Source organism: Ahaetulla prasina, chromosome 3 (genome assembly GCF_028640845.1).
Source record: "Ahaetulla prasina isolate Xishuangbanna chromosome 3, ASM2864084v1, whole genome shotgun sequence".
NCBI classification, from domain to species: domain Eukaryota; kingdom Metazoa; phylum Chordata; class Lepidosauria; order Squamata; family Colubridae; genus Ahaetulla; species Ahaetulla prasina.
This window is the reverse complement of record NC_080541.1, coordinates 213651638-213672001: the sequence shown is the minus strand read 5'-3', so window position 1 is coordinate 213672001 and position 20364 is coordinate 213651638. Positions and strand designations below refer to the sequence as shown.

The following is a 20364-nucleotide window of genomic DNA, read 5'->3' as shown; positions in this document are numbered from 1 at the left end:
CCACGTAGATTCTGTTGAAAGCCCGAGTCAAATTTATAGGGAAGGAAGACAGGTGAATCCTTGACTTACAACCAGTATTGAGCCCAAAATTTCTGCTGCTAAGTAAGACATTGTTAAGTGAGTTTTGCTCCATTTTACGACTTTTCTTGCTACATTTGTTAAAGGTGAATCACTGCAATAATTAAGATAGTAACGTGTTTGTTAAGGGCATCCGGGCTTCTCCGTTGACTGTGCTAGTCAGAAAGTCGCAAAAGATGATCGCATAACCCCGGGCTATTGCGACTGTCATAAATGTGAGTCAGTTGCCAGCTGTCTGACTGTCCTTCACATGACTTTGAGAATGCTGCAAGGGTCACAAGTGTGAAAAATGGTCATAAGTCCCTTTTTTCACTGCCGTTTTAACTTTTTGAACTGTCACTAAATGAAGGGTTGCAAGTCAGAGGACTACCTGCTAAGGATGATGAAGATTCTCTCACGTTCCTCCAAAGATCCAATAAATATCTCTTGGGCAGAATCAAGGAAAAGAGGCAACTAGGCGCCTTCTTGTCCGGATTTGGAGACCACCTTCAAAAAAACTGTCGGGGACCTCGACCCACAGCAATCATGCTGGATCGGAGGAGTGATCCTGTTGTAGGGATTTTCTGTTCTCTCCTAAAGAGCCAGCAGATCCCCTTTCCCCAACCATTTCTCTGATCTCCTAGCTCGGAAGGCGCCCAGCTCAGCCTCCCCAAGGACTTTTCTGGAACGACACAGATCCACACCCACACACCCCAAAACCGGTGATCTCCCGACCCAAGGCGGGCCACGCTAGCGCAGGCCGGGGACGCTGGGGGATCCCTTTCCCAGGTTCTGCTTTTCCGCGGTGCAAGTGAGCCGCGCGTGGGGTGAGGGTGGGGAGGGAATCCAGAGAGCAGCCGCGCGTGGGTGAGCTTCAGCCCGCGTCCACGTGTGTGTGTGTGCGTGCGCGCGCGGGCGCGCCGCTGTCATCCCCGCCCGGTCCCGGGTCTTCGCTTATAAAGCAGCGGCCGGCTGTGGGAAATCGGCCGGGGTGAAGCGTCGCCAAGAGGCCACCATGCCGGCACTTTGCCTGCCGCCGATCCTCGCCCTGCGGCTGCTGCTGCTCTCGCTGCTGGGCGCCTGCGCCTCTCTCGCCGCCGCCTCTGCTCTCCACTTCCAGGAAGGGCAGAGCTGTCACAAGCCCTTGCCGCGCAAGCTCGCCGGCCTCCGGTAAGGCAGCCGAGTCGCCATCCCGTCGCCCCCCTCCCCCGGTTGCAAGAGCGCGGGGTTGGGCGGCGCTGCGGCTGCGGGCATCCCCCAGAATGTAGCCGGTGCCGGGAGCGGGGCGATGTCCGGGCATTGGGATCTGGTCAACATCGGGCAAAAGGGCGCAAATGGGATGGGGAGGCGGTGTAAGGGGATATTATTTATATCTCTATTTTAAATATTCGGCCTATGTAATAAGTTTTTTAAATTAATGTTTTACCTTGTATATATATATGTTTTTTATATGGCTGTAAACCGCCCTGAGTCCCTAGGGAGATAGGGCGGTATAAAAGTATGAATAATAAAAGTATGAATAATAAAGCGCGGAGAGAAGGAGTAACCCTCCCCTACAGGGAGGATGCTGGAGGGTTGGATCCCGAGGGAGAGTCTCTGGTGCCGGGTCAGGCTTCTGTCTCTCCGGAGGAACTACCGCGGAGTTGCTGCAGCTCCCCGGCTGACCACATGGGCAGCTCGCTGTTTTCCCCAGCTTTCGGCTGCAAATGATGGAGATGAGATAGAGATCCCCACCTCCCAACTAGATATAAGGAAAGGAAACAGTAGAACAGGAACGGTAGGCACGCTTGTGCTCTTATGCACGCCCCTTACAGACCTCTTAGGAATGGGGTGAGGTCAATAGTAGACAGTTTTTGGTTAAAGCTTTGGGGATTTTGGGAAGAGACCACAGAGTCAGGTAGTGTATTCCAAGTATTAACAACTCTGTTACTGAAGTCATATTTTCTGCAATCAAGATTGGAGCAGTTAAAATTAAGCTTAAATCTATTGTGTGCTCGTGTATTGTTGCAATTGAAGCTGAAGTAGTCTTCGACAGGAAGGACATTGTAATAGATGATTCTATGAGTTAAACTCAGGTCATGTCGAAGGCGGCGTAGTTTTAAATTTTCTAAACCCAGGATTTCAAGTCTGGTGGCATAAGGTATTTTGTTGTATTCAGAAGAGTGGAGAACACTTCTTGTAAAATATTTCTGGACACGTTCAATTGTATTGATGTCAGCAATGTGGTATGGGTTAGGGTTAGGGTTAACCGGGTTAAGCGAGGCATTCGCACGTCACGCTAAGCTCGATTGAATGGGGATGGGGATGGAGTGGGGGGTGGGGAAGAGTTTAACACAGGGGTATCCAAACCTTGGCAACTTGAAGATTTGTGGACTTCAACTCCCAGAGTTCCTCGGCCAGCAAAGCTAAGCTGAGCAAACCTGGCTGAGGAACTCTGGGAGTTGAAGTCCACAAGTCTTCAAGTTGCCAAGGTTGGAGACTCCTGACTCAGACTGTTGGAAACCAGGCCATCTCTGTACTTTGCATGCTCTTTTGTCAAGGTGTCTCAAACCCCACTCTGAACATTTCCATTGTCTTCTTGACCTCTGAAACATACAGTATATATATAGTATTTTGATATTTCTCTTTTTGTGGAATTCTGGCATTATGGCTTGGCCCCCGGATGATCTCTAGCCTGGATTTACTCTTTTCTACAGATTTGACTATGTGAGAGACTCCTTAATCCATAATTATATCTTCTTTCTCTTTTCTAAGTCAACTGGCTAGGAGAAAGCCAATTCTTCCCATTTTGCCTGTCCAATGATTTGTAGGCCAATACATGGATTAATAAGATTTGGAGAATCCTTGTATTCTCCTCTTCTTCTGTTCTTGGATATGCATCAAATAGAGGCCATAAGCACAGCTGTGGTTTCACCTAGTGACCACTTCCCTTGACAACCTAGTTGTCAGAGCACCAACTGTGGTCAGTAGTTGAGTCCTGGAATTTCCTCATGGAAATTCTCCCATGCAGCTATTTCTGTTGCTCTGCTTCCTTGATGGGAAGGATCAAATGAATAGACTAGTTATTTAGCTCCGTAGAATATGATGTCCACATGTAATGATCAGCATCATTAAATATATTCAGAGAACAGTGTGGGTGTTTATGCTTAGGTTCATAAATTAATTTTGTGTGCCTCAGCACATCAGAAGCAGTCCTCCTATAGGATGCGTGTCAAATATCAAGGGATCCAACATAATGGATGTTCCCCAAATATGATATTTAACATTTGTCCTCTTTTATCATTGAGAAGGGAATCTGCCTGTCTGCTTTAAGTAAGCCCCCTCACTCCTCTTCTGAGAATAGGAGTCATTTTCCCCTTTTCATTATCTATTGACCTCTCTGACTGCCATTCTTTTTCTCTTTAGGACATAAGATTGTGACTCACAGTAAACAAAGTCAGGCATTCCTCCTTATCTGCTACTTGATAAGATTATGTGTTATCAAGTCAGGGTCAACTCTTGGCGACCACATAGATGAACCTTCTTCAGGATGATCTGTGCCCAACTTGGCCTTTCAGATCTTCCAACAATGCATCTTCTCTGCGATCACCATCTGTTTTGCTGCTGGTGGTTGTTGTCCTCATCTCTTCCCTTCCATCTTTCCCAGTGTTGTGGGCTTCTGAAAAGAGCCAGTTGTTCGTAATGTGTTCAAGATATGATAGCTTGAGTCTGTCGTTTCTTACTGCAGTGAGAACCCTAAATTGATTTGTTCTATGATCCATTTGTTTGCTTTCTTGGACAACCAGGGTATCTTTTCTTCCACCAGGATTAAATAGCCTGCCTGATCTTGTTAAACCAAAGTGCCCTACAGCAGTGATGAAATCCAAATATTTTTACTACCAGTTCTGTGGGCGTGGCTTGGTGGGCATGGTGTAGCTTGGTGGGTGTGGCTTGGTGGGCGTGGCAGGGGAAGGATAGTGCAAAATCCCCATTCCCACCCCATTCTGGGGCCAGCCAGAGGTGGTATTTGCCAGTTCTCCAAACTACTCAAAATTTCCACTACTGGTTCTCCAGAACCTGTCAGAACCTGCTGGATTTCACCCCTGCCCTACAGACAAGTTCCAGTATCCATGGGCTGCTTCCAGGTAAGGGGTCAAAGGGAGCATTTTCTTACAGCATAAACATTGGGGAGATCCTGGACCTCATGCTGAAGTTTTCAGAAGAAGCTGGCCCAAAACTGACTACCAACATTATCATTTAGTCAGGGGTCTCCAACCTTGGCAACTTTAAGACTTGCGGACTTCAACTCTCAGAATTCCTCAGCCAGCTTTGCTTTGCTGGCTGAGGAATTCTGGGAGTTGAAGTCCGCAAGTCTTAAAGTTGCCAAGGTTGGAGACCCCTGATTTAAGTCACTTATCATGCCTGGTCCTCGTAAAGATCCTGGTTGATGCCAGAAAATTCTGGCTTTCAAAAGGTCTGAAAAAGAATTGTTCCGTTTGTGCCTGAAGGTTGAGGCGTCCTCACCATCACAGCTGACATAAGTGCAATCATAAGATGGTGATGATGATAAAAGTATAATTTCATTGATAGTAAATGGGGTGAGCAGAGCTTCGTGTCTCTGCCTGCTGCTGGCCCTGTTCGACTCGCAGAGCTTGCTTTTGGCTTTTCCACAAAACACACACTTTTTTTGTATCACATCTTAGTCTTTGATACTTTTCTCTTTTGAGTAACTTCCCCATACATTTTGTAACTTTTGTTATTACTTTGCAATGTCTGGAAGATAATAGAATCACGAGAAGCTTAAACACAATGGCTAGCTAAGTGGAAAAATGAGTAAAAATTTCCAGCAATGGTAAAACGCGTTATTCCCCTTTGCCCGCCTCCCCAATGGAAAAAAAGTATCAGTTGGTTCTTCCTTCTGACATTCTCATCTTTCCTCTTAACAGAACCTATCCTCGTCCTCATGAATATTTGGATATCTCAAATCTGCCCAAGAGCTGGGATTGGAGAAGCAGAGACGGAGTCAATTATGCGAGCGCCACTCGAAACCAGCACATTCCCCAATACTGTGGATCCTGCTGGGCTCACGGCAGCACCAGTGCTCTAGCAGGTAGATGGTTGTCTTATGCTGTGCTTGTCTCCTCTTTTATAAAGATAAACTGTGCCTGAATATGGAGGCTCCCTTCCTGTCTATTATAGTTGAACCTTAATCAGTTGTGGGTTTCTCTGTGGGTGGGCTCCCAAGTTGACTTTTTTAGAATAGAATAGAATTTTTATTGGCCAAGTGTGATTGGACACACAAGGAATTTGTCTTGGTGCATATGCTCTCAGTGTACATAAAAGAAAAGATACGTTCATCAAGGTACAACATTTACAATACAAATGATGGTCAATATATCAATATAAATCATAAGGATTGCCAGCAACAAAGTTACAGTCATACAGTCATAAGTGGAAAGAGATTGGTGATGGGAACGATGAGAAGATTAATAGTAGTGCAGATTCAGTAAATAGTTTGACAGTGTTGAGGGAATTATTTGCTTAGCAGAGTGATGGCCTTCGGGAAAAAACTGTTCTTGTGTCTAGTTGTTCTGGTGTGCAGTGCTCTATAGCGTCGTTTTGAGGGTAGGAGTTGAAACAGTTTATGTCCTGGATGTGAGGGATCTGTAAATATTTTCACGGCCCTCTTCTTGATTCGTGCAGTATACAAGTCCTCAATGGAAGGCAGGTTGGTAGCAATTATTTTTTCTGCAGTTCTAATTATCCTCTGAAGTCTGTGTCTTTCTTGTTGGGTTGCAGAACCGAACCAGACAGTTATAGAGGTGCAAATGACAGACTCAATAATTCCTCTGTAGAACTGAATCCGCAGCTCCTTGGGCAGTTTGAGCTTGACTTTTGTCAAAGTGAAAGAACAAAACCACATGTGAAGTTCCAATTAAACTAATGTATTACTCAACATGCCTATGTACAAGAATCTATTCAACTAATAGCACTATGTTGGTGTAAGATAAAGGTCAATGAAGTTGAAGAGGTGTTGGACTTGGTCTGTTTATGAGTATGTAGCAATTCTAAACCGATACCTCTTTTGATTCCACTCCCTTTTCTGCCATTCCTTCTCCTACACCTGCCCTTAAGCCTGCCCCCAATTTCCACCAGCTCTCCCACTTCTATAACCTTTCCCCAGGCCTAGCCTGAAGAGGTGAATTCTGTTTGATTCAAAGGTAACAGATGTAATCTGGGATGGGGTTTATCGGTGCCCGTTATGGACTAGGAACAGTGATATGCAGTATTGGGTTTGTGGCAGTGGTGGGTTTCAGATTATGTTACTACTGGTTCACCTGCGTGCCTGGTTCATGTGCATGCCTGGCCTTCTGTGCATGTGCTTTGCCTGCACAAACGCTTGCGCCCGGCCTTAAAAACGTGCCTAAATAGGATGGCATAGACCCAGGGCGGGTGGGCGGGCCCACCTGCGATTTCTGCTACCGGTTCGGGCGAACTGGTCTGAACCAGCTGAATACCACCTCTGCTCTGTGGCCAGCTCCCCTGATAACCACAGACAGTTGTTTGCCCCACAGGATTCCACTTGTTTTCCAATATGCTTTTAATTCCACGACAAAGGAAAGCAAAGCAACTGACCTATTGCAAAGCAACTTTCCTCCACTAGGGAGCTCTCCCAATGAGTGGGCTTCAAGAATTCGGAGCAAGTCCGTTGCTGTGAAATTGTGCAAAAGTGAACTTGGTACATCTGTCGTCCCCCAGCCCAGAATGGGCAAGGTGCTCAAGATACAAGTAGTCCTCAACTTAAGGATAAAGTCATAATTGAGACAAGAATTATGGTTGTAACTCATGCCAGTTGGCAAGCGGGTCATCAGTGACTGACCCAATTTTATGACATGCTCAGTCATCCAGGTCATGGTTGTCCCCAAGGTGCTTTTTCAGGAGGCAACTGGACTTTCTTTGAAGACGTTTCACTTCTCAATCCAAGAAGCTTCTTCAGCTCTGACAGGGTAGTGGGGAATGGAAGGATTTATATTCCTTGCAGACAGCTGGCAAATCTGCATCCTTTTTAGAGCAGGGGTGTCAAACTCGCACTGTTACATTGTCATCACGTGACGTATTGTGACTTTTTCCCCCCTTTGCTAAAATGGGGCCGGGCATGGCCAGCAAGTGACGCATCTGGCCCATGGACCGCAAGTTTGATACCCCTATTTTAGAGGGTGGTTGAAGCACTTGGAGGTTTATCTGTGTCCTCAGATTAGTACTGAGTAGTGCTCCTAGTTCCCGTTGTCTGCATTTTTTCTCTGGAAATCCTACTCCCACACCATTCAAAGGCTGTTCATCCCAAATTGTATAGCTAAAAGTCTGTAGAGATTTCCAGTCATCCCAAAGAAAAAAACCAAGAAAGCCTAGTTGCCTCTTGAAAAAGCACCTTTGGGACAACCATGATCTGGATACTCCATGGGAGGATGTCACTGGGATCATTATCTTGTAAGTCCACCCGGACATAGTTTCAAAGTCAAAATGGGCCCCGTACCCCCAAAGGCTGGCTGCTGACTTTTCCCCCAGAAGAAAGCACCCCTCAAAGTCCAGAATGCTGAAGGCCCCAACTCATCTCATTCACCAACCATCTGCTCCTTTTCTCTCAGATCGCATCAACATCAAGAAGAAAGGCGCCTGGCCTTCTGCTTATCTCTCCGTTCAGAATGTCATTGACTGCGCCCAGGCAGGGACCTGTCACGGTGGAGACCACGTAGGCGTATGGGCGTATGCTCACCAGCATGGCATCCCTGATGAGACCTGCAACAACTACCAGGCAAAAGATCAAAGTGAGAGAATGGGGCAGCCCTGACCTTAACCCTTCCCCCTTGCAACTTTGAAAATATGCTTACCCCTGCGTCTCCATCCTTGGATCTCCATGTGTTCATGTGAAGTTCTGCAGATAGGATTCAGCTCCAAGGGGCCTTCATCTCCATCCCACCCATAGAAGCTCTGATGTAGCCCTCCATTGCAAGGTGGTTAGAAACAATAGGGGAGGCTTATATGATACCAGAGGTCTCCACGTTTTTTAGATGTATCATAGCTACCAAACTTTCTGAGTCATGATCGGTCATGATACTCTTGGAGGTGTCTGTGGAATAGCTTTCTTCCACCAGTTTGATGTAGAGATTAAGGTGCTAGATTAGAAACCAGGACACCCTGAGTGCTAGTCTTCCCTTAGACCTGGAAGCAGCTGGGTGAATTTAAGCCAGTCACTCTCAGCCCAACCCATCTAAAGGGGTGGTTGTTGTTGAGAGTATAGAAGGTAGGAGTATTGGGTATGCCTAGTGCTGGGGTCAGCAACCTGTGGCTCTGGAGCCGCATGTGGCTCTTTCACCCCTCTGCTGTGGCTCCCTGTCACTCAAAATATGTGTCACAACTGCCAATGTGTGATACCTGTCGGCACACAATTTATTGGGCTTTTTTTTTTATTATTGAAAAAGTTTTAAGAAACAAAAACATTTTCCCCCCCTTTTCCCCCCTCCCTCCCAGAAAACCCCCTTCCCTTCCCCCCCCCCAGCTTCCCGGGTCAATCACAAGGTATTGTTATACATAAACCAAACATAGAGTAAAATTTTCCCTTCTAATCCAATTAATCTCATCCAAATCTTTTCATCTCCCAACCCCCTCCCCATTACATAAAATAATACTTCCTAATTATTCAAAGGCAATCTGATATTTCTTAATCTGATATCTGTTTTGTAAATAATCAATCCATTTTTTCCATTCAATTAAATATCTTTCCTGCGTATTGTCTTTTAAAAATATTTTTAACATACAGCGATTGAATTATATTTATTGGGCTTTTCAACCCCCAGTAGACCAACCATGGATAAATCCAAGAAAAGAAAAGTTTCAGAAGAAAACATAATGTTTAATTCAATATACTATAATATACTATAATATACTATACGCTAGTTTTGTGGCCGCTCAAGAAATAGTCAGGCACGGGAAGGGTTTTGTGGCGACTGGTGTTTTCTTTTCTGTGGGAAACAGGTCCAAATGGCTCTTTGAGTGTTTAAGGTTGCAGACATTTGGCCTACTGCCTTGGGATACACAAAATAGGATATACATCTAACAAAAAACAAAAAAAAAAGGACTCGGGATAACATCTAGAAATTTTAGACAAATTTCCAGGCTAGGGCCTCTTGGGAGTCAAAAACATCTGGTGCAGGTATATAGAGATCATTTCCATAGAGTATTTAAGAAGATGATATCTTCTTGTTTTATTCAGATAGGGCTCTCATAGCTATACATATATATATAAATATATATTTAAAGAAAAGATATCTGCTGTGAACTCCACATAGGTGTCAGGAAGGGCATCTGGCCAGGAAACATTCAGCTCAATTTGGTCACCCTGACTCCACACCAAGTAAAAGGGATTGAAGGGTCATAAAAAGATATATATATATGTTTTTATGACTCTTTAATATATATATGTATGTATGTATGTATGTATGTATGTATGTATGTATGTATAAATTTATATATATCGTTAATCCCTTTTATTCAGAGATGATAGATAGATGATATAGATCAGTGGTTCTCAACCTTTATAGTGCTGCGACCCCTTTAATACAGTTCCCCACAATGTGGTGACCCCTTTAATACAATTCCCCACAATATGGCTACCCCAACCATAAAATTATTTTCGTTTTGAATTTATCGCACCTGAAGCCGTATTGGCTAGCGATCTGAACTGCTTGCGATTGCCTTGAGGACGGAGGCATTAAAGCGGAGACTCCTCCCCTATTAAGTTTATCGCGCCTGAAGCCAGATTAGGCTAGCGATTGGGTGTGATTGCAGCTGGCTTGAGAGGGAGACATCAGAGCAAAGATTTCTCTCTTTTTTAATTCATCGCGCCTGAAGCCGAATTCGGCTAGCTATTTGAAGAGCCTGCAGCTGTCTTGTGGAGTCAACCATTGGAGCGCGATTCTTCAACTCGCAAGTATACTTCCCATATTTTCGATGGTCTTAGGCGACCCCTGGCAAATCGTCATTCGACCCCCAACGGGGTCCCGACCCACAGGTTGAGAATCGCTGATATAGATAGACAAACAAACAGACAGATAGCAATAGTAATAGCAATAGCACTTAAACTTATATACCGCTTCACAGTGTTTTACAGCCCTCTCTAAGCAGTTTACAGAGTCAGCATATTGCCCCCAAACAATTTGGGTCCTCATTTTACCCACCTCGGAAGGATGGGAGGCTGAGTCAACCTTCAACCAGTGAGATTTGAACTGCTAAATTGCAGTCAGCTGGCAGCCGGCAATCAGCAGTAGAGCCTGCAATGCTGCACTCTAATCACAGACAGACAGACAGACAGACAGACAGATAGATTTAAATATATGTCCTGAGAACTACTTGAATAAGTCCCTGCCATTTTCTAGAATATTGAAGTGGTTTGCCATTGCAGCCTTCTTCCTAGGGTTGAGAGAGAGACGACACCCAGATGACTTTGTGCCTAAAGCAGGACTAGAACTGAAGATCTCCCAGTTTCTAGTCTAATGCCTTGACCACTGCACCAAACTGGCCTTCATCAGTTTTTAGCTTTTTACATGAAACTATTTATTTGCTATACTTATAATTGCCACTTTAAATGGGGGTGGGGGTGGGGGTGGGGGGCTAATTCCTTTTGAAGCCAAGTAGGAGGTGATTCCTGGATGAAAAATCACGACCTCAGATACAAGAAGCAGGACAGCATTTCATTGTTCTCATCTTTGGGGGAGAAAGGCAATTTTCTGATGCCAAAATTCTTTTTGGTTTTCATAGAGTGCAAGAAATTTAATCAATGTGGAACATGCACCACCTTTGGGGAATGCCACGTGATAAAGAATTACACCCTCTGGAAAGTGGGAGATTATGGAACTCTCAGCGGTCGAGAGAAAATGATGGCAGAAATCTATGTAAATGGACCCATCAGGTATCGCAATGAAAGCTTTATGCCAGCGATGGCTAACAGTTTTGCCGTCGCGTGCCAAAAGTGAGGGGGTCGCTTGCGTGCGTGCCTATACCCATAATTCAATGCCCCCCTGTTCCCTGCCCCTGCCCCCCCCGTGCATGCACATGCAACCCCCTGGCGCTCCCCCCGCTTTTGGCACTCGATGGCAAAAAGGTTACAGGTTGACTTGGCTTGGCGCCTGGGGAGGGCAAAAACGGCCTTCCCCACCCCCTGGAGGCTCTCCGGAGGCCGGAAATGGCCCATTTCCCGACTTCCGGTGGGCCTAGAAGGCCCGAAAATCAGTTGGTCGGCACGCGCATGTGTGCTGGAGCTGAGCTAGGGTAACACTCATGTGCCCACAGATATGGTTCCACGTGCCACTGTGGCCCGCGTGCCATAAGTTCGCCATCGCTGTTTTATGCTAAGCCTCAAGGTCAGTGTTTCCTTAAACCTTAAACCTTCACAAGTTTAAGGTAGGATGGTTGGGGAACTCTGGGAGTTGAAGTCCACACATCTTAAACTTCAAGGTTGAAAAACACCGAACTAGGCACAGAAGCCTGCACTTAATTGATTATTTCAGTTGATCGGTTATAATTTTTTGTGTGGGATGCCTTTGGATAAGTGTTAATTGCTGGAGACTGCCTGGATTAGTCCCTGCAGTTTTCTTGGCAAGATTTCAGAAGTGGTTTGCCATTGCCTGCTCTCTGGGGTTGAGAGAGAGGGGCTGACCCAAAGTCACCCCAGCTGACTTTCTGCCTAAGGTGAATCACACTGAACATGGTCCTGTTTTGGCCAGTTTTTCAAGAGTTATCCTGCTAATAGAGGGAATCTTTTTATCGGGGTGAAATTAAAAAAATTCCCCTACAGGTTCTGTGGGCATAATGAAGTCATGTGACTGGGTGGGCGTGGCCAATTCACCATCACTCACATCCAGGGGCTCCTCACTGGCCCCTCCCCTCCCAGCCACTCCTTGTCACAAATGGCAGGAAAACAGGTAGGGGGATATTCCTGCCTACCATCCTTTCCTCAGTCTGTGCTGAGACTGAGGAATGGATGACAGGCAGGAAAATCCCCTTCCCCATTTTCCTGCCTTTCACAAAAATCGGCTCCATTCCAGCTGCTCCCCTGTCCCACGTCCCCCTCCCTCTTGGGACAGGCTTAAAGGGAAAGGCTGCAGCAGTTCCGTTCTGAATGGAGGGAGAAAAGTTAGCATTCTCTCTGCGGCATTTACACTGAATTCTGTGAAATATCGAGCGGCTGGAATAGGTGAGCGGTGACCCGCCAGGCATGGGGGTGGGGCCAAGGAGGTGTAATTACTACCAGTTCGGCGAACTGATGCTCTAAATCCCTAGCGGTTTGCCCGAACCGGCCCACACCGGTAGGATTTCACCCCTGCTTTTTATGTATTTTCTTTCAAATATCCCAACAAGTTGCAAAGAATAAAACCATTGTAGAAGAAACCTTTTTTGTGTTGTTGTCAAGAAAACTGCCAGGTCAGGTCCATATTGTTCTCTAGTGAGAAACCCAACTTCTTCGAGTCTATTTTTTCCCCTTCTTGCAAAGATCCAGGTCTTAGTTCCCATGGCTAACGATGGACTTAAATCTTAAAGTAACCTGACACCCGAGTAGCTGCACTATACCGCCTCTCACTAAATCTGACCAAAATCAGGCTTTGCGGTTAGAGAATGGTCTTTGTCTTCATGATGTTGTCTAAAGCTGCTCATTTGAGTAGTTTTCATCCTGAAGGTTTTATTTCTTGCTTTTTGTTTTTACGCAGTTGTGGGATCATGGCCACTTCCAAACTGGATGCATACACTGGAGGCCTGTATGAAGAATTCAGTATCTTGCCTATAATAAACCATATTGTCTCTGTTGCTGGTTGGGGGATTGAAAATGGAACAGAGTATTGGATTGTCCGGAACTCTTGGGGAGATCCCTGGGTAAGGAAGACAGGATACATCAATCTATATTACTGCTTTTTAAGGATTTAGCTGGGTGGGTAAAGTTCCCTGCTTGTTATGGCAGGTTATAGGTTTTCCCAGTTGCAATGTATGACTGTGAAGGTTGGACCATAAGAAAGGCTGAGCGCCAAAGAATCGAGGTCTTTGAACTCTGGTGCCTGAGAAGACTCCTGCGAGTCCCTTGGACTGCAAGGCGATCAAGCCAGTCAGTCCTAGAGGAGATCAACCCTGACTGGTCTTTAGAAGGCCAGATCCTGAAGATGAAACTCAAATACTCTGGCCACCAAATGAGAAGGAAGGATTCACTAGAGAAGAGCCTAATGCTGGGAAAGATTGAGGGCAAAAGAAGAATGGGACGACAGAGAACGAGGTGGCTGGATAGAGTCACTGAAGCAATTGGCGTGAGCTTAAATGGACTCCAGAGGATGGTAGAGGACAGGAAGGCCTGGAGGAACATTGTCCATGGGGTCGCGATGGGTCGGACACGACTTCGCAACTAACAACAACAACAATAGGTGTTCCAGCTGTGAAATGTACTAACAAGTTACATAGGGACAGGGCAGGGCGGGTTACAAAACTTGTTGCTACTGGTTCGCTCATGGGTGCACATGCGCAACACTTCTGCGCATGCAGAGAAGTGTCTGGGTAAGTCGGCAGAGCCTCCCGCCACCGCTATCAGTTCACCTGATCCAGGGCAAACCAGTAGCAACCCACCATTGCGGCAGGGTTTACCGTATTTTTCGGAGTATAAAAGGCACCTTTTCCCCCAAAAAAAGTGGGTGAAAATCTGGATGCGTCTTATACTCCAAATGTAGCCCCGCCCAGCTTCTAAAACAGAGGTTTCAGAGGCTGAAAAAAGCATTAGAAACGGAGCTTAGAAAAAAAGCCCCAAACGGAGCTTCAGAAAAGAAGCTCCCAAACAGAGCTTCAGAGGCTTTTTTTTTCTGAAGTTCTATTTTGGAGGCTTTCAGAGGCAGAAAAAAGTTTTTTCTGAAAAGGAGTTTCAGAGGCAGGAAAAAAAAGCCCAAAAAAAGCAAGGCACAGAGCTCACAACCAAGAAACCTGTTGCTAAAATTCACCTCTGGGAACAGCTGATTGGGGGTATTCCAGGAGGCCAATCCACCCGCCAATCAGCTTGTTTCTTATTTTCCTCCCCAAAAACTAAGGTGCGTCTTATACTCCAAAAAATACAGTAGTTAAATCTTTATGGATAATCCTCAACTTACAACTATACATTCAAAGTTACAATGGCACTAATATTACGACCCCAATTTTCACACTTATGGCCATCGTAGCATCCCCCATGGTCATGTGATGAACATTTAGGCGCTGGGCAACCAGCATTTATTTACAATGGTTGCAGTTTCTGGGTCAAATAATCCTGTGACCTTCTCAGATGGCTTCTGACAAGCAGGGTCAATAGGGGAAACTGGATTCCCTTAATGACTGCACAATTCACTTAACAACTACAGTGATTGGCTTAATAGACTTGTGGCAAAAAGGTTGTAAAATCAGAGTGACTCACTTAACAGCAGAAATTCTGGTCCCAGTTGTGGTTATGTTATTCCATTATTGCGGTTTAGGAAAAGTTACTTCTTGATTAGATGTAATTTTATACCTTATACCCAACTGCTCTGTTTTATCTCACGCACAGCTCATGATTTGAAATATTTTTGGGGTGCCACCTTAACACAAGAACTTAATGTTCTTTAAGGGGGAAGGGCCTTCTCTGTGGGGGCTCCCACCCTCTGGAACGAACTACCCCCAGGACTTCGTCAGCTTCCGGACCTTCGGACCTTCCGCCGCGAGCTTAAAACACACTTATTTACTTGCGCAGGACTGAGTTAGATTTTAAATTTATGGGTTTTAAAGTGGGTTTTATTTTTATATTTTTAAATATTTGGCTTTTAGAATAAGTTTTTTAATTGTTTTTACTTTGTATTTATGTGTTTTTAAGTGCCTGTTCACCGCCCTGAGTCCTTTGGGAGATAGTTGTAATACAAATATGATTAAATAAATAAAAATAAATAAATAATGCTCTTCCATGAATGGGTGCAACTTAATGTCTTTCAGGGAGAACGTGGCTGGCTTCGGATCGTGACCAGTGCCTATAAAGACGGAAAAGGAAAATACTACAACTTGGCTTTGGAAGAGGAGTGTGCTTATGGAGACCCCATACTCCTTTGAATTTGCCTCTGCGCTTTCTTTGACTGGTGCTTTTGGAGACTTTGATATAAAAGAAAATATCCTGCAAAATGCACTCTTCTTAAGAAAGGGGCAGTGCTATTCAGTAGCATTTGCTGATGGAATATCACCATAATTCAATTTTTCTTTTTATTGATGAATAAAGATAAACTCCTGTCCAATTGTTGTCAGACTCTAGGGAGAGGCGCTTGTTTCTGTTTCCACTGTGGGAACCAGTGTGATCCAGAGACATTTTCTGTGGTCATGTGGCCAGAATGGCTATACACCAAGATGCACGGAGTGCTGTTACTTTTCCACTCTTTATCTACTTGCACTTGCATGCTTTCGAACTGCTAGGTGGGTAGGAGCTGGGCCAAGAAATGGAAGCTCATCCCACATGGAACAACTTGCCTCCAGAAGTTGTGAATGCTCCAACACTGGAAGTTTTTAAGAAGATATTGGATAACCATTTGTCTGAAGTGGTATAGGGTTTCCTGCCTAAGCAGGGGGTTGGACTAGAAGACCTCCAAGGTCCCTTCCAACCCTGTTATTCTATTCTATTCTATTCTACTCTACTCTACTCTACTCTACTCTACTCTACTCTACTCTACTCTACTCTACTCTACTCTACTCTACTCTACTCTACTCTACTCTACTCTACTCTACTCTACTCTACTTCCATTCCATTCCATTCCATTCCATTCCATTCCAATCTATCATGCCGTGCTTGGGTCTTGAACTGGCAACCTTCTGATTTGACAAGTCTAGCATTTTAACTGCTAGGTTACCAATATCTACTCCCAAATGGACATCTGTTCATTGGGTACACAGCAAATAAATGATAGAAAGTTTGCTTTCTTCTTGAAAGTATTCATGAGCTGTCATCTATGTTTTGGCAAAATGAGGTTACATTTGACTCTGGGTTGAGTGTTTTAAACACTCAAAACAGCTGAATCACCTTTAAATTGATGCCTCTAATTCTAGGGGATGGAGTTGGCAAATTAAAGAGTGGAGCCAAAAGGGTGGGATTTATATTGACTTTCTCTTAATGAACACTTTCCCCCTCTTTCCTATTATATGCCCATAATTATAGTGTCCACAACTTTCTAGTGCCTACCTTTATATTAGTTTTCTAGCAAAGTTAAGAAAAATGGAACTGTATTTACAAGAGCTGTTGTAAAAGAAGAAAGTTGACATTAAAGCAGTGTTTCTCAACCTTGGCAACTTTAAGATGTGTGGACTTTAACTCCCAGAATTCCACACCCAGCTATGGATATATCATTTACCCATCTTAAAAAATAAAAACAGAGGACATATGGATATATCATTGGTTCAGGTTTTCTTAGGCCTCACAGCCGGGAGAACTTGACTTGACTTTTTTCAGTGCTACATGACAGACATGATTAATAGTACCCATAGTTTTGTTTTCCCTGAATTAGGTTTCTATTCCGCTGAACATTCCCTGAGTTAGATGCATAGTTATGCATAGTTTTGCTTTCCCTGAATTAGGTCCCTAACTTTCCCTGAGTTAGTTTTGCTTTCCCTGAGTTAGGTTTCTATTCAGGTAAAATGTATAATTTCCTGAAAAACACGTGGTATTTTGCTAATACGTATACTCTAAACGCTCGCTGATTGGTAGTATTAACTTTCTATATGCTAATTCCCTCCTTGCTGTAGTTACCCCTCCCTGCTAAAACTGCATAATAAAAGAGACTGTTGCGATCTAAAGGGGATGATCTTTTTACAACCCTTTTCTTCGTGCTCTCTCATCTTGAAAAACTCCTGGTGTGGTGTCCTTTATTCGGCTTCTTTCGTCCTTGCGAGGACCTCCTAAATTGTCTCAGCGAGGGCTGAGACCCGTTCCTGCGGGAACCCAGGACAACATCAACAGGGAACCTTGGACTACAAATAAGTGTTGCAGACCAACAGCAACATCTGGGGGCTCGTCCGGTCCTGTTGTGTTGTCCAGAGGCGCGATCGTTGTCTAGCGGTGCGTCACCTTCACCCTCATTGCTTACCCGTCCGGACGCGACACATGCACACGTAAGTAATGGGCTCCTCGAACTCGAAAGTCTCATCATTGATAGGAATGAGCTTTACTCTCTGGTGAAGAAGGCTAATTGTTTGCAAAAAGTTAATGGCACCACTGTCTTTCTCTTTCCAAGAAATCTCTTACCTCTTTTCTAGTCTCCTACTGTCTCTGTAGCTGCCTCTGCTCCCCCCTGCAGACACAGCTCTTTCTCCTCCTGCAGCGTCTACACGGCTGCAGGAACTCTTTCTGCCTTGGTTGCCTTTTCTTCTCTTTCTCTAAGAACTGAACCCCCGATATCGGCTTACCCTTTAAACCTCAATCCAGCAGGAGGGGGACAGCCGATACACGAGAACATCAATGTACGGGTGCTTAAAAATTTAAAAGAAGACGGCATTTACTCTCCGTTCCTTCAGTTCCTATGCCTGCTCATTCCTTTCCCTCCTCCTCCCTTTCCCCCCACTCTGAACCTTCAAAGCACATTGAGCTAGAAAGCATATTGTACCAAATACCTGTTTCTTCCATCCCTGCTTTGAAAGCTGCCTCCTTTCCCCTGCCTGCCTCCCTTCCCCCAGAGCACCCCTCTCTTTCCCCCATGGGTGCGATCGCTCACATTAACCAGCAATTGATTTGGTTTAATTGCTTCTCTATATCTGGAAACAATCTGGAAAAGAATTTGCTCACAGCGACTACATGGGAAACATTGGGAACCTTTTTCCATGAAAGTCCAAGAGCCCCTGTAAAAATTCTGTACATCTGGCACATGATCCTTGAATGCCTCATTTTACTTGCAGACATCACTTAGATCAAAAATGACTTAAAAGGATCCACAATCACAGTCATGATTTAAACTGCTGAGTTTTCTCAGACAAGTTCCCCAGGTCTGTAAATGTTGTTTGATGATGTGTGTGCTTGTGTATGTATGTATGTGATCATTTTCAGACCTGCATAAGAATTGTAGAGATAATTGTGATGCTTGATTTGCATGTAATGTGTGTATGTGCAAAACTCATTGAGAAGATGTGAAATTTCTGTGTTGTCTTTTGGATTTGCAAGAAATGTGTACATGTGTGAGAAATTGTCTCTGCATGTGTGTGTGTCCAGTGTGTGTGTCCAGTGTGTGTGTCTTTATGTGTATCTGTCTGCATAAATTCCGTATGCAAGCAGCCAGGTACTTTCGGAAAAATAAAAAAATGTATTTTTCCTTTTGCAAGCAAGTGAGTTACTTTTGGACATTCTTTTTTTCTCTTCATATGCATGAGAATGTCTTTCCAGTGAGTTACTTTTAACTTTTTTCTCTGCCCTCTGGCTTATCTTAACTACTCCCCCTTTGTTCCTTGCTGTGCCAGGGAAAAGGGTGGGCTACGGGGGATAACCATCCACCCCCACTCCATTTTTTTTTCTCTCTTCTTTCTTGTCTGAGAAGGGAGGGACAATTAGGCTCTCTGGAAGCATTGCTTTTGCAAAGAGCTATGTAAAAACTATGCAGATATATTTTCTTTTCCACCCTGAAAACAATTTTGATTTTAATTTTCAACCCTGAAAACACTTTTGATTTTACCTTTTAACCATGAAAACAATTTTGATTTTAATTTTTAATCATGCATACAATTTTGATTTTGCTTTTAATTTTTATTTTTTATCTTTTCTGGAACTTTTTGAGGTTTAAACTACCTGATTAATAAATGTTTTCAAAGCACAGAGTTGACTCAAAATGTTTCATTTAGCTTTGTATTTTTGCAGCTGTTAACATACATAATAAGAGTTGGAAGGGACCCTTGGAGGTCTTCTAGTCCAACCCCCTGCCCAGGCAGGAAACCCTACAGCATTTCAGACACATGGCTATCTTCTTATGTATGGATGCATTTTTTTTAAGCGTAAATCTGTTTTTTGGAAAATGCACTTAGGTTTTCCACACAAACTGACTCACCCTTATTTGCTGTTTGTATTGTTTCTTTTTCTTTTTTAGCAGCACAATATGTGCCCTGTTTTAGGAACTATTTCAGAGATGAGTTAGAAAGTTATAGGATGTGATAAGTTAGAAGGTTACAGAATGTGAAGAGAGAGTTACTAGTGCTGAGAAGATTTTAGGAAGTTAGAAAAGTATGAGTAAAGTAAGACGGATGGTGATTTTGCTAAGAATGTGGTTTGTTTTTGGAAGTTTTTGATAGCATGGATTTGTTAGTGACCAACTTCCACACATGAATAAAAAGGGTGGGAGTTGGGTTTTTATTGATTGATTGTCTTTTTCTCTGTCTTCCACATAGTACCTTTCAACCTCATCTTAGACAGTCTATATGTTACTCAAATAGTACAAACTATTTTTCAATCTTACTTGTCCCCTTCTCTTGATTCTAATCTCACTTCTCTTTTCACAACTTTACAGTCTCTCATTTACAAACGTACACATCCCTATTTTGTCACACATATACGTAGCTATCAACCTTTTCCTGGTTTTCTCCAGGAAGGGAACAATGTAGCAGACGCTGCGGCCTCTGCCTCCTCTCTTTTGACACTTTCTCCTGTCTCTCCTTGGGACAGTCACTCCTATTTTCATCAAAACAAAAAGGCGCTCATGAAACAATTTGGCTTCACGGCTGCTGAGGCATCTGATCATACATCAATGCCCTACTTGCAGCCGCCAAGGTAACTCTCTTCCGATGGGGGTCAATCCCAGAGGAACAGTGGCCTGCCAAATTTGGCAAATGGATGTAACTCAATATCCATCCTTTACCCCTTGGAAATATACATATTCAGGTTTCATCATGGCAACCTTGCAAAGGGGTGAAACCGCAAAACAAGTAATTAATCATTGTATTCGGACTTTCGTAACGTTGGGATGTCCAAAAACTCTAAAAACTGACAATGGACCAGCCTATACGAGCTCTGCCTTTGCACAATTTTGCCATCGCTGGTCAATAATCCATAAATTCGGCATTCCTTTCAATAGCCAGGGCCAGGCCATTACTCTTAAACAGGCCTTGGACAGACACTTGGGGTCAAAAGGCATCAGCCCCCCGACACTCCCGGCGTTGCAAAATGTATTAAATGTTTGCTTGTATTCATTGAATTTTCTTAATCTAACTGGATCTCCTGCCTCCACTGCCGCCTCGAGACAGTTTTCCGCTCCTCCCCTCCCCTCTTCTCGTCCTCTGGTATATTATAGGCAT

The 20364-nt window shown here is 44.2% G+C and overlaps 1 protein-coding gene across 2 annotated transcripts; it reads left to right on the top strand.

Annotated features, from left to right (window-relative positions):
• The first annotated feature begins 907 nt into the window (after positions 1-907).
• On the top strand, positions 908-15772 carry LOC131194132 (cathepsin Z-like). 2 transcript variants are annotated; one of them, XM_058174787.1, is made up of 7 exons: positions 1377-1409; positions 4111-4181; positions 4983-5146; positions 7683-7862; positions 10852-11002; positions 12798-12960; positions 15055-15772. In XM_058174787.1, exons 1-7 carry the CDS (start codon positions 1392-1394, stop codon positions 15166-15168), a joined length of 861 nt encoding a protein of 286 aa, XP_058030770.1. In that variant the 5' UTR covers positions 1377-1391; the 3' UTR covers positions 15169-15772. The 2 variants fall into 2 exon arrangements, with proteins under 2 accessions (XP_058030769.1, XP_058030770.1); XM_058174786.1 differs by lacking the exons at positions 1377-1409; positions 4111-4181 and adding an exon at positions 908-1227.
• Positions 15773-20364: the final 4592 nt, after the last annotated feature.